The following is a 13,762-nucleotide window of genomic DNA, read 5'->3' on the forward strand; positions in this document are numbered from 1 at the left end:
AGGGCACTTTCTCTCTCCTTTCATCTCCCTTTTCTCTTGACTCATTCTGTGAAATCCCCAACTTCCCACCTGTCAGGGGAGAAAGACTAAAAGGCTGGATTTGAGCCAATTTCCATGTGGAGCCTTCTGAGAGCAGCCCCTCCTTGTTGTCCTTTAGCTTTGAGATTTTTACCTAAAAGGTTTCCTGACTCTCGTTTTTCCCTTCTTCAGGCATGTCTCCTAATGACCTGGATGCCTTTGTCCGCTTTGAATTCCCCTATCCCAATGCGGTGAGTCATATGTTAACTTACCATTATCCTGTGGGAAGTAGCCAATGATCATTCCCCCCTGGATTTGTATATTTATGTTGTGAACCGCTCTGATATCTATGGGTATGGGGTGGTATTTTAATAAAAGGAAAAATAACAATACAGTGCTACCTCGGGATGTGAACGGGATCCGTTCCGGAGCCCCGTTTGCATCCTGAACAGAATGTAAGACGCGACTGCGCGGGTCGCGTTTCGCCGCTTCCGCGCATGCGCGTGACGTCATTTTGACCGTCTGCGTATGCGCGAGTGGCGAAATCTGGAAGTAACGCGCTCCATTACTTCCAGGTCGCCGCGGAGCGCAACCCAAAAATACTTATCCTGAAGCATAATTATCCCGACGTATGACTGTAACAATTTGAAACTGCCTTTTCAATAGCCAGCTGCATGTAATGCAGGTGTAGAAAAAGCCTGATGCGTGAAGCTGCTTTGAGGACGGTGGTGGGGTGTGCTTTGAAATGCTCTGAAACAGTTCTCCGGCAGTAAGGCTCCTGGTTCTTACTGCTTCTTTTCACATTTCTGTATTTGCAGGAGGAAGCGCAGAAAGACAAGACCAATGTGATCAAGAATTCCAACTCTCCTGGTAAATTTATGTTTGTGAGCTTTAGGCCATGCTAGAAAGAAGGGGGGGGGGAAGCACCTCACAGCTTCAGGGCCAAAGCATATACAGTCCTGAGCACATCACCAGGAAGCCCATCAGTATTGTGTTTCTTGTAAGTAAAATTAATACAGTAGTACCTTGCTTATCAAACTTAATCTGTTCGAAAACCAAGGCGTGGCTTCCGATTGGCTGCAGGAGCTTCCTGCACTCAGTCAGAAGTCGCGTCAGACATTTGGCTTCCAAAAAACATTCGCAGACCAGAACACTTACTTCTGGATTTGTGGTATTCAGGAGCCGATTTGTTTGGGAGCCAAACCGTTCGACTACCCAGGTACCAATGTATTAGAAGCTGTGTGTGTTGTGAGGGGACTGCAGCATGCGAGGGAGGGGAAGTTCAACCATTCTCTCCCCTACTGCAATCCTTTTTTTTTTAGGAAGACCCCCAAAAATTGTAGAGCTTTTCTGCTTTTCTTTTTTTCTTCTTTTCTTTTTTAACAACAACACCCCCCACACACACACACACTTTTACAATTGACTTGACTAAGATCCAGGACAAAACGCCACATGTATGGCAGCCCTATCCTAATAAAATTCTCTCCGCCATTAGCTTCAGAAAGGCAAATGGAGGATGGGGGGGGGTGAATATCAGGATCGTGGCTGGGGAGGGAAGAGTTAAACCTGCCCTACACTTGCATACTATTATATTTTTTTAATGGGTTGGCTTCCAAGTGACCTATACAGTGCTGCAAGTGGTCTAGTCCTTAGTCACAGGGACAGCCCCACACCTGGGATAGAGGGAGATGCTGCAGGTCAGATATTGGACAGAGCTACGAAGCACTGGTATACTGGGCTGGTCCCTTAGTTCTGTGTCTGGGTATGCCAGACCCTCATCACCGGCCTGGTTTCTGAGGCCCTCCCTTGTCCCAAGCACTGAGCTGGCTGTGCAGTATTGGAAGTAAATGTCCTTGCCAGGCTTTTACCGGGGACAGCAAAGAAAACACAATTACAGGGAGGAGAGCAGGTGAGGATAGACTTCTCTTGTCGCCACGGAAGCTTGGCAGTCCGAAACTCTGCTACAGGCTACCAGCTGAAGAACAGGGCTTTTGACGGCTCAGCAGCCAGAGATACCGCAAGACTTGTTAGTAGCAAGCCTGCATCATCAGAGGCGGCTCTGGAAAATTGTTGGTCCTTTTGCTCCATTGGGCTACTGCTGGTTTTAAGAAGTATTGGCTCCTGGATTCTAGTGGAGAATATTCTCAGTCCTTATGTGCAAGTTGCTCCTGTGAATATGACAGCTTGCAGCGCAAACGGGTTTGAAGGCGAAGGTGTCTGGTGGAAGTATATTGTGGCATAGACTTACTTCTTGGCAACAGCGAGCATGATTTGGAGGAAGCTGGAAAAAGTGTGAGGATAGCTGCCAGGTTTTCCCCACCTCCTTCCCTCCTAAAGAATCTGCTGACTGACATCTTAGGGTATCTGATGGCAAGGAGCAGTGGTAGCATCAGAACTGCACAGTCTTTGGCTGTCTCAGTGTAAGTGCTTCTGGTGAACCAAGAAGCAAATTGAGGGGTTTGCTGTTGTGCTGAAACATCGCTATGGCCAATGTTGTACAACCTGATCCTGCCACGATTTGCTTATACCAGTGCATAGAGTGCTTGCATAGGGATGCAGGTGGCGCTGTGGTCTAAACCACTGAGCCTCTTGCACTTGCCAGTCAGAAGGCTGTTAGCTCAAATCTGGGGTGAGCTCCTGTTGCTCTGTCCCAGCTCCTGCCAACCTAACAGTTCGAAAGCACGCCAGTGCAAATAGATAAATAGGTACCGTTGCGGCGGGAAGGTAAACGGCGTTTCTGTGCGCTCTGGTTTCCATCACGGTGTTCCATTGCGCCAGAAGTGGTTTAGTCGTGCTGGTCAAATGACCCAGAAAGCTGTCTGTGTACAAACGCTGGCCCCCTCGCCTGAAAGCAAGATGAGCACTGCACCCCATAGTCACTTTTGACTGGACTTAACCGTCCTGGGTCCTTTACCTTTTATCTTTTTTACCTAGGGTGTTTGTGATGGGGTGAACAGTGGCGTATCAATGGTGCACAACAACTGTGTAAATGCTCGGGAGTTGGATCTGAGCCCTCCCAAGCTTGGGGCGGGAGGCTTGAAGCAAACTGCAGGGACCCCAGTCCCTCCAGCAATGCAAGGCTGTTCCTTTCAGTGACGATTGCTCTTGGCTCTGACCTGACGCCCAGTAACCTTCCCATTTGGTATCTCCCTCTGGCAGAATTCCAAGAGAAGTTCAAGCTGTTTATTAATCGGGGGCACCGTGGGCTGAAGAGAGCCATCCAGACAAAAGGCATCAAGTTTGAAGTCGTCCATAAAGGGTGAGCAAAATGGAGGTTTGACTGTTACTGGCAGAAACCCGTAGGGACCTTCCTGCTGTGGTCAAACTGACTGGAGGTGGGCCACCTTCAACAAGGAAGCTGCATGTCTGAGTGGCGTAAGAGCTTTAATATGAGCGTTTTCAATTCTTCCATGAAATCGCTGAGCTTTTAATTAAACCTCACATATGTATTTTAAATATGCAATGCAGGAAGGACGGAAGAATAGTATATTGTTGGGATAACCGCTGTGCTTCCTTCTGGAATTGTCCTGTCAAATAACACCTTCGGAAGCAAGTAGCTTGAGCTGGGGATTTTTGGTGGGGAAGCGTGCAGGGGAAAGGAATATACCTCCCTCCCTAACATGGTGGTCATGATCCATGCCCCCTGCCCCTTCCTTGATTTTTTTTCTTAAAGTAAAATGGCAGGTCTCAGTTATGTATTTCAGGATGCTTCTTGTAATGTGTAGTTTGGTTCTTAGTGTCTGTGAATGTGCTGAGATTGCGCATTCTTTCAGGGCTATTGGCAGAAGCACAAAAAATATGGAGGAGAATGGAAGGATATTTAGCAGTCAAGGAGGCACTAACTGAAACAGGCTTCAGAGTGCTATCAAAAGAGTGATAAAACAATTGAGACAAGGTTGCTTTCATTCCTCACAATGTACAGCTTCCACGTCTAACTTCTATAATGTGGATGTGGCAGGACATTAGTAGAAAATCCAGGATGTGAGATTGGAAAATGTTTGTTATGGGAGGAAGAAACTCAGGTTGGCTCATTGACACACACAGGCAAGACAGGTGGGCAACGTATAGCTCAGATCCACATGTACTCAAAGCCATAACTAAGCTGAAAAGAGGCATCCAAGCTATGAGGAGTTTTACTACAGGAATGTTGGGGAGACTCTGCTGTAACCTTGCAGCAGTTCTTGTGGTATGGTTATTTTGAAAAGGCTAAGTGTTAGTTTTATTGAAAGGGAGCAAGTAAGGGCAGAATGAAATTTGTGACTCTCTGATGAATGAGGTCATCAGTCTAATACTTCCATTTTCTCTCCAGAGGGCTGTTCAAAACTGACCGTGTAGTTGGAACTGCACAATTGAAGTTGGATGCACTGGAGACAGCTTGCGAGCTTCGGGAGATTCTGGAGGTAAGCCTAAATCCTTCCCTTTCTTCTCAGGCATGATGGGCATGTAAAACCAAGCCCTCTAGCACATGGGTAGGCAAACTAAGGCCCAGGGGCCAGATCCAGCCCAATCGCCTTCTAAATTCGGCCCTCGGATGGTCCAGGAATCAGCATGTTTTTACATGAGTAGAATGTGTGCTTTTATTTAAAATGCATCTCTGGGTTATTTGTGGGGCCTGCCTGGTCTTTTTACATGAGTAGAATGTGTGTTTTTATTTAAAATGCATCTCTGGGTTATTTGTGGGGCATAGGAATCCGTTCATTCCCCCCCCCAAAAAAATATAGTCCATCCCCCCACAAGGTCTGAGGGACAGTGGACTGGCCCCCTGCTCTAGCAGAACTGAGAGAGCTAGAGTGAAATCAGACTTTTGCTTTCACAACAGACCATGCCTTTGTGATGCTTGCTGGAAGAAATGTCACTGCCTTTCAAGGCCTTGGGCTCAGCATGTCTTGGGGAGTGTCACACCCATTTCAGCATCCCTGTTGCATCAGGGCATCAGGAGTGGCTCCACTTTGCCACCTTCTGTACTGAAGTTAAATGTGAAATCACGTGCAAAGCCACAGTTCTATATAACGGCCACAAAAAGCGCTAAAAGGACTGTGACAACAGTTTATTAATGAGAATAAGTTTGGAAGAAAGTAAACAAGCTATCAGGAGGATTGGCAACTGAACATTTCAACGAGGATTACAAAAAAACCCCCATATAGCACACACAAAAATATTGCATTTGAAGAATGCTCTAAGCAGCTGACCGCAGGCAGGCTTTTGGATAAGCTCCCATTTTGAAGATCTTCCTGAGATAACGGCTAAAAACATTCCACCTGAGGAATTGACATTCACACTACCAATGCAATTAGCTGCTAAAGGAGGTATCCACACATCCACCAAAAACCCATCACCTCAAAAACATTTCAAGGCCCAATTGCAGTTTTCAGAAGTGGAGGACTTCAGGAATGTTGATTTTTCTAAATGTTGTTGCTGTTGTTTTTTACAGTGAGGTGGGAAAGTATTTGATCCCCTGCTAAATTTGCCCGTTTGTCCTCTGATGAAGAAATGACCAGTCCATAATTTTAATGGTAGGTTTATTGTAGCTGTGAGAGACAGAATAACAACAGGAAAACCCCACATCAATCTCTGACTTTGGGTTTCTGGGGGTTTTCCTGTTGTTATTGTGTCTCTCACAGCTACAGTAAACCTACCATTAAAATTATGGACTCGTCATTTCTTCGTCAGAGGACAAACAGGCAAATTTAGCAGGGGATACTTTTTTCCCTCACTGTAACTCCATGTTCACCTCTATATGATTGTGAATAAATGCTCAGCCAGCCTCCCTGTGGAACTTGAGAGAGCAGTTTCTCCAGGCTTTGGTTTGCCATCTGCCACGTAGTTGAAAAGACAGAGATGCCAGCTCCTCCCTCAGCACCCTGAGGGCCAAAAGGAACAGGCTGCATCGCTCTGCCGTACGGATTGACTTCTGGCGGGGAGAAGTTCAGAGCGTTGTGGCTTCACACTAATTGGGGCGTCTCTCTTTCTTTTCTCTGCCTAGCTTTTGGATGGTCGGCGGCCCACAGGAGGCAAGTTGGAAGTCATTGTGCGTCTGAGAGAGCCGCTGACCTCCCAGCAACTGGAGACGACGACGGAGAAGTGGCTGGTCATTGACCCCCTCACGATGCCACCAGTAAGAGCCAAGCTGTTCTCTGTGTCCCAGAAGCTTTCCATCGAGGGCAAAGCTGGTTTGGGTGGCACCCGAAAAGTTTTTCTGAGTGTGGCTTTGCAAAGCTTCTGGCCCTGTGCCCAAGCCCTTGCTCAGCTGAGGCTGGCAAGAATATGAACCATATGGAATCTGTGGTTAGTGCTCATCATAGAGGGTATACAGCCTACTGTGCCCCTTCCGTCACCTCGTTTCTGTGGCTCTGTTTTCTTTTCGAGAAATGAATTTCAGCTGTGTTACCAGAGTCCAAACTTTGGTTTCTTCAGAAATGGATGTGGGCCAGAAGCGTGGCTAATGACTAAGCGTGGCTTGAAATGTCTCCAGCAATTGTTGCTATTCAGAGGCTGGTTTGCTGCCCACAGCAGCAGCATATTGTGATGAGAAGAGGCAGATGATTGTCCAGCCCTGTGCATACTGTCTGCTTAAAAAAATATATTAAACGGGGGGGGGGGGCAATCTGCAGCCTGGACAAATCTGGCAAATATTTTAAGTAATTTATTTTGCGCTTGTAAACTATTTTGCATGTTTTATTCTGAGTTTGCTGGTGAGGTGAGGCAAGGAATTCTGCAGAGCACTGACATCCCAACCTCTGACCCCTCAGATTTCACCAGCCATTGTCCCACACAGTTTCTTTTTTAAAAAAAATAGTAAAGTTTTATTAGTTTTCACATTTTTATACATATTATCTTTCACATATATCCAATTACAAGGTTCCCTGAACCTTCCGACTTCCCTTCCATGGGTTCTTAATTAAAAAAAAATTTTTTTACTTATTATAATTTTTCCAACTATTATGTATCCCTATTTTATCATAGTCAATTTCACATTACAAATGCCATTACAACGCTACCAATGTTTTTAACAGCTTACAGGGGTTTTCTCAAGTAAACTATAAATTTACTCCAGTCTCTAACAAATACTTGATCTTCTTGGTTTCTGATCTTCCCCGTCATTTTCGCCATTTCTGTATAATCCATCAATTTCGTTTGCCATTCTTCCTTTGTTGGTAATGCTTCTTCTTCCCAGTAGCATTCTCACTGCCGTCATTGCATACATAAAAAGTCTTTTATCTTCTCTTGCTACTTCTTCCCCTACTAAACCTAAAAGAAAGGCTTCTGGTTTTTTAACAAATGTATTTTTAAACATTTTCTTTAATTCATTATAAATCATTTCCCAGAAGCTTTTTACCTTACAACATGGCCATCACATATGGAAAAAAGTACCTTCTTTCTCTTTACTGTACATTTCCAACATATATTTGATTTAGTTTTATACATTTTTGCAATCTTACTTGGTGTTAGATACCAACGGTACATCATTTTCATGTGATTTTCTTTCAACGCACAGCATGCTGTAAATTTTATTTCTTCTCCCCAAGATGAAAGTTGGATATTATACCCAAAATCACTAGCCCAATGTGATTCCCACACAGTTTCAGCTATGTCTTCACAATTCATAAGGGCTTGTTCCCCCACCCAAATGAAAGCTGAGATTCTTAGGGCGCCAAACTCTGTAGACAATACCGTGCGCTATGACTTTTCTACAATTTCATAGAATTGTTTGGCATGCTCATAACCCTGATCATGTCCTGGTCTCAGCTGTCAGCTCCCACCCCGCCTCTGGAAAGTGGGCTGAAAACCTTGACCAGTCTTGCATTGTTGAAATAAATGTGGCTATGCCAGACATACAGGAGCAAAACAGTATTTGTTTTCTTCACCCAGGTTGCTCTTCCCAAACCCAAGCCGGCAATAGCTCCTGGGAAGGATGTGGGCAGTAGGTATGTATGTTCTTGTGCTTTTGCTGGGGTCTCCTGAGAGTTAGCTCCATGCATAATCTGTGGGGAAATCTTAACTCCTGTCCTTCCGCTCTCCTTTTCATTCTTTTCTTACTTCGCTCTCAGCTCAAGAAGGCAAATGCAAGGCCCAAGGCATCTCACAAAAAAGCAGTAGGGCAGGTGTGCCTGCTTCAGGGGGCTGCTTTTGAGTGTTTCGGGGGCAGCAGGGTGGGGAAAGACAGGACAATCTGACCTGGAGGTCAAAGTTAACCAGGAAGTTCTCCTGCGTAAGCCTTGTTGACATGGGTTTTATTTGGAAGCTGCTCTGATTATTATTTTACCAAAGGCGCTTCAGGTTACAGATGCTTCAGGTTACAGACTCCGCTAACCCAGAAATAGTACCGTAGGTTGAGAACTTTACCTCAGGATGAGAACGGAAATCATGCAGCAGCAGCGGGAGGCCTCATTAGCTAAAGTGGTACCTCAGGTTAAGAACAGTTTCAGCTTAAGGACCTCCAGAACGAATTAAGTTCTTAACCCGAGGTACCACTGTAGTTCATTTTTGTTTAACTTGTGCAGAAGACCTTCCTGGTGGATTGCACCTCATGGATCAATTCTGCTCTCCTGACTGCGTAACGCTGCATGGTATTGGTCCGACTTTCTGATAGAAAGGCCTCTGTCAAATATCAGTTCTGCTGAGGAGACAGCTTGCCGTGACCATACAGATATGCTGCATCGTTCTTGGCTACTGAGACTTGTGAAGGAACAGGAATTGAATAGCCCAAGTTGTCAAAAGTGGCAATGTAGCTTCTTGTGAGGGTTTTGTAATGGAGCTTCTGATGCCACAAGAGCCTCTTTGCGTAGGCGCTTAGTGCCTTAGGAGAGTGTATAAGAAGCATACCTGTTCTAAAGTTGGCACACAGGGCAGGAGAAGCTCCAAGCCTCAGCTAGCGTCTGTACAGTAGAGAGAGCAGAGGCAGTAAGTGAAGAAGTTTGTTCAAGGCCACACAATGAGTCAGTGGCTGAGACAAAGCATGAGAAGAGCCTTGCTGCTGAATCAGACAAAGCCCTAACAAATTCAGCATCCTCTTTGCCACAGGGGCCAGCCAGATAGATAGATGCCTTTGAGAAGCCCATAAGCAAGTCTCCCAGATTTGTCCAGTGCTTTGCCCACCAAACCACACCAGTTACCACCGCGTAGGGTTTTTGATACCTGAATTCCGTGTTAAGGGAGCATGATGGATGGTTGGATGGTGTGCACAGAGGCAGGTGTCCAGCCCAGCACCTTTTGCTCTGCCAGTGGCTGTTGATAGTCTCTTCTAATTTCCCTTCCAGAACATCCATCTGCTCCCTGCTGTAGCCAAGCCAGCTCTGATTGGACCTTCCTTCTCTCAGGCCTCGAAGGCTCCCTTGCACAGAGAATGGTTTGCTCCTGCCGGCTCTGGACAAGAAAAGAAATGTAGGACAACTAGAGAGGGCAAAGAGCTCTGGGAGGTTGTATGGGCACAAAAGGTTTTGTGGCAATTGGCAGGAAGGCAAAGTAGTTAAAGCTTCGAAAGAACAGGTACAATTTCGCACGGTGAATAATGAGCCCAGAGCCAACCCAAGAGATTTTGGTGCCTGAGGCAGGAGGTTCAAAGGAGACCTCCCTTTCCATTGAGTAACATGGGAGACTGCTGTGCCTCTTTCAGGTCCCATTCTGTGGGGCTTGCGCAGGAGGGCATGAAGGTGTTTTGTGCCACATACTACAGGTTGGTTTGTCTCCCGCTCTGATAATGATGCCCTGAATCAATGGGTTGAGACAGTTTGCTAACTTTTCTCATGGTAGGGCCTCCTCCCAGTTAGCCATAGCCAGAAGCACAGCTTCTCCTGTAACTGGAGGAGCAGGGAGAGAGAGATGTCTCGAACTGGCATTCAAGAGCGGCCTGGACAGACCGTGCCTTTCTTGTGAAACTGTGCAATCTGGATGGCACCACTCAAAACAAACAGGAAATCTAGCAGGATAGATTTTTGGTCTGATAACAGCCTGGCATTTCCTGTAGGGTTGAGAAACAAAGAGCATGAGGAACAGGCAGAGCAGCACTAGGGCATTGTGCAGGCATTGCAACAAGGGCAGAGTTTCTTGTTCCCAGGGGTAGGGCCTAAGATGGGAGAGAAGTCAGGACCAACCGGCTAGCAAGGAAGATTCCTGACTGCGATTGGAGGCATTCTGAAAGGAAAAGGGGGTGCTGAGGCCAAGGTGTAAGGCAGAATGCTTGCCTGGAAGGTTCTCTTGTTCTGAATGCAAATGACAAAGAGTGTCTCTCTTGCCTCAAATCTGCCATGTAGCTGTTTACCAGACTAGATTTGTCTGTCTTGGGTTGAGAACAACACGAGAAACAGCACCGGGCATGAAACTTCAGAGCTTTCCTCGCTCCTTTGGCCAGTCAGTCTTCAAACCCACCCACCCCCATTCATCTTGCTCTTGTGGTCCTTTAAAACCTGTCCTGTGGCATTCTAGCAAATGAGAAATTAGCACACTGCCTGCCAACAGGTCTGATCAGGAGTGTCCCTGTGTGCGTGCTGGGCTGCCTTTTCTCTCAGGGCTGTCAGGAAGAAACCCACAGCAGGTCCTGAATCTAGAACCTGAGGGATCCTGGGCAGCAGTTCAGTCTGCTTGCCCACCAAACTCTGGTCTCCAAGCTAGGGGGTCTGCTGCAGCTGATGTGCCTGGTTTTTGCCCCCCTGCCTTGGCAGGAGCCAGGCGTGCTTTTGTTGGTTGGGCATGAAGTTGGCAGGGACACACCCAATCCATATCTGCTTCTCCAGATGGCGGTTGCCTGCTTGCCTCTGCCTCATTCTCCGTGCTGTGTTTCTGTTGCTGGCCTCTTCTGAGGTTAACCATGCTGCACTTTCTTTCCTTGCAGCAAGCCTGTCTGCACTCTGCACAGCTTCAATGTCCTCGCTTTTGACAAGGAGAGGCTGGAGAAAAAGGTCAGTAATGTTTATCAGGGCAGTAGTTACTAATTCCAGCATCTCCGTGTACATGGTGCTTTAGCGTAACATTGGCCAAAAGTCAGGCTCCCACCTCAAAGTAAAGGTAAAGGGACCCCTGACCATTAGGTCCAGTCATGGCCGACTCTGGGGTTGCGGTGCTCATCTCGCTTTACTGGCCAAGGGAGCCGGCATTTGTCCGCAGACAGTTTTTTCGGGTCATGTGGCCAGCATGACTGAGCCGCTTCTGGCGAACCAGAGCAGCGCACGGAAACGCCGTTTACCTTCCCGCCGGAACGGTACCTATTGATCTACTTGCACTTTGACGTGCTTTCGAACTGCTAGGTTGGCAGGAGCTGGGACCGAGCAACGGGAGCTCACCCTGTCACGGGGATTCGAACCGCCGACCTTCTGATCGGCAAGTCCTAGGCTCTGTGTTTTAACCCACAGTGCCACCCACGTCCCTTCCACCTCAAGGTGCTTGCAGACAAATCTTGAGACTGTGCAATGGACAACGAAAGGATGGGAGGAAACAGGAGACACAAGTTTGACAAGTGAGACACTGGTATGTCTTACATTTTGAACAGTTGTGTTCATTGTCCCTCAAAAGAACAAGGCACGGGCTTGATGGGAGCAAAACTGCAAGCAAACATTGAATTTTGACTCCTGCAAACTGACTGAGACATTTTGTACTTGGGCTGAAGGCACTAAGAATGTCTAACTTACAAAGCTACTGGTTGGAGGAGGGGCAGGAAGCTCATTCAGAAATCTCAGCCCTGTCTCAAAGTTGCTGTGCTTCCTTAGGGCAGCGTATAATGCTTATGATTTTAAAATCTGCTTACCTTAGTAGTGCAGTAGTCAGCTGAAGTGTTACAGTACAGCAAAAACACCCAAGGTTGGACAAGACAAATCTCTAGGGAATGTGTGAGTGATGCCCTTTCAAAATGACCTAAAATGATGTCTTCTTCCCAACCCTCATAACCCTTGGGCCCTGCTTGGCATTCCTGTCTCGGCTGGGTAACAAACAAATAAAAGGGCAGTCGACTGGAAGAATCTTGTATTTTGCTCACTCTGGGCTATTTTTGCCTGCTTTGGCTTCATAAACTACCTTTTTATTTTAGAAAAAAAAATCTGGCCTTTAATTTCATTCTGTGGAAGGAGTCCCCCCCGAGGTCTGCAGACTCCGGTCCAATTTAAAAGAGAAGTGTTCTCTTTTAAGTGTGGCAAACTCATGTGGTGAAGTCTTGCCTTCCTTCTGCGTTTATGTGGCCGGATCTCTCAGGTGACCAACTCTCTCTTAGTCACCTGTTCAGGTGTGCTGCTCACAGTTGCTGTGGCCCTGGAAAAGCCGTTTCCCAGCCTGTGCATGCACTTGTCAGCCAGACAGAACCTAGTCCCAGAAGGTCCACTTCTTATCCCCGAAGTTGAGTGCTCCGTCCTTTCCCTGAGAATGTACACAAACCCTCCTTCCTTTGCTGGCAGATGGCAGGATACAAACAAGTTGGCCAACGACCTCCTAACGACTTGGTGGAACAGCACCAGAACGTTATACGGATGATCCAGTGGCAGAAGTCCCAGCTTCAGCACGGAGGCCCAGCAGTCATGAAAGGTACTTTGCGATGAAAGCCCAGCCACAAAGGCCCCATTCCCAATGCTTGGGCAAGTGAATATTTCCCCCCTTTCTCTGACGGTTCATATTGAATTGGTGTGTTAAATTGCCTTAGCAGGAAGTGCTCATTGAGGGGGTTCAGTTCAGTTCGATTTATTATGTTTAGCGAGCAGCCGTTGCACACATGAAAATAACAAGAATAAGAATACTGCTAATAATAGTGGTTTACATTTCTGCTCCCCGACCTTTACAGGATAAATCATTTCTCATCCCCCCACCCTTTAAGTTTTATTACACAAATTTGTAAAGCCTTGGAAAGAAATTTGGATGTCCTAAAGGATATATCCCTCTCTACATCAGACAACAAAAAACAGGTCTTTGCAAGAGATGTCCTACCCTTCTGCGATCTCAACAACGGGTGGATGTAATTGTTTCTAAGGTCATTATAAAAAGGGCATTGAAGGAGTTTGTGAGTTATGTCTTCTACTGACACAGAGCTGCAGCCGCAAATTCTATCCTTCTTAGGAATTCCTTTATGTCGGCCCGTCCAATCTGCTAACGGAAGGACATTTAGTCTTGCCTGGGCAAAGACTACCCTCATTTTAGCATCTGGCAAATCTACCAGATATCTTGGCAGGGATGGATACAATGGAATAAAAAAAAAAGCATACAATTTGTTAGATTGACAGATCTTGATCTCAGCAGTTTGTGATTGCATCTCTAAGCCCTTGGAGTATTAATTCTTTAGCTCTCTCAAAACACTGCATCACAAGAAAGGAGGCAGAGTCCCAACCTCTGGGGTTGGAGGGGGTAGAGGTGAAGGGAATGCAGTTGGACACCGGAGCTGTTCCTTAGTCATGTCTGATCTTTACTCCACAGAATACCTGACCCAATTGGAGCGGTACCAGCAGTGGTATACAGAGGCAGCACGGCGCCTTGGCAGTGAAGGAAAGCGGGTATGGTTTCTCAGTCCCCCCCATCCATTCCATTTTACTTCTAGATGGGGTGGGGTGGGGGAGCAAAGACCTCAGATCCCCTTTTTAAAGCCTCTTGGTTGCACCAATGTCTGCCTGCTTAAAGGAGCACCCTGCCTGGTGCAACGAGAGCCTCTGTATCTACTTAACTGCCTGCTGTGTGTGTTTATTTGGCAGGATGCAGCCAAGGATGCCCTTTACAAGCGCAATCTGGTTGAGGGCGAGGTGAGTGTGCTTATTGTCACGCAAGCTGTTGTTTCTGCTGT

The 13,762-nt window shown here is 46.7% G+C and overlaps 1 protein-coding gene across 1 annotated transcript in view; it reads left to right on the top strand.

The window, feature by feature from the left end:
• CC2D1A (coiled-coil and C2 domain containing 1A) overlaps window positions 1–13,762 on the top strand; it is a 49,042-nt gene that overhangs the window by 31,743 nt on the left and 3,537 nt on the right. Inside the window, exons 20-29 of the mRNA XM_083592996.1 lie at window positions 211–269; window positions 837–888; window positions 3,178–3,277; window positions 4,328–4,418; window positions 6,002–6,133; window positions 7,888–7,943; window positions 10,847–10,913; window positions 12,396–12,522; window positions 13,402–13,478; window positions 13,674–13,721. Of these exons, the coding sequence (XP_083449122.1) occupies window positions 211–269; window positions 837–888; window positions 3,178–3,277; window positions 4,328–4,418; window positions 6,002–6,133; window positions 7,888–7,943; window positions 10,847–10,913; window positions 12,396–12,522; window positions 13,402–13,478; window positions 13,674–13,721 (809 nt within the window). The remainder of the gene's footprint in view (window positions 1–210; window positions 270–836; window positions 889–3,177; window positions 3,278–4,327; window positions 4,419–6,001; window positions 6,134–7,887; window positions 7,944–10,846; window positions 10,914–12,395; window positions 12,523–13,401; window positions 13,479–13,673; window positions 13,722–13,762) is intronic.

This window comes from Podarcis filfolensis (genome assembly GCF_964270895.1).
Source record: "Podarcis filfolensis genome assembly, chromosome: 17".
Taxonomy (NCBI): Eukaryota; Metazoa; Chordata; class Lepidosauria; order Squamata; family Lacertidae; genus Podarcis; species Podarcis filfolensis.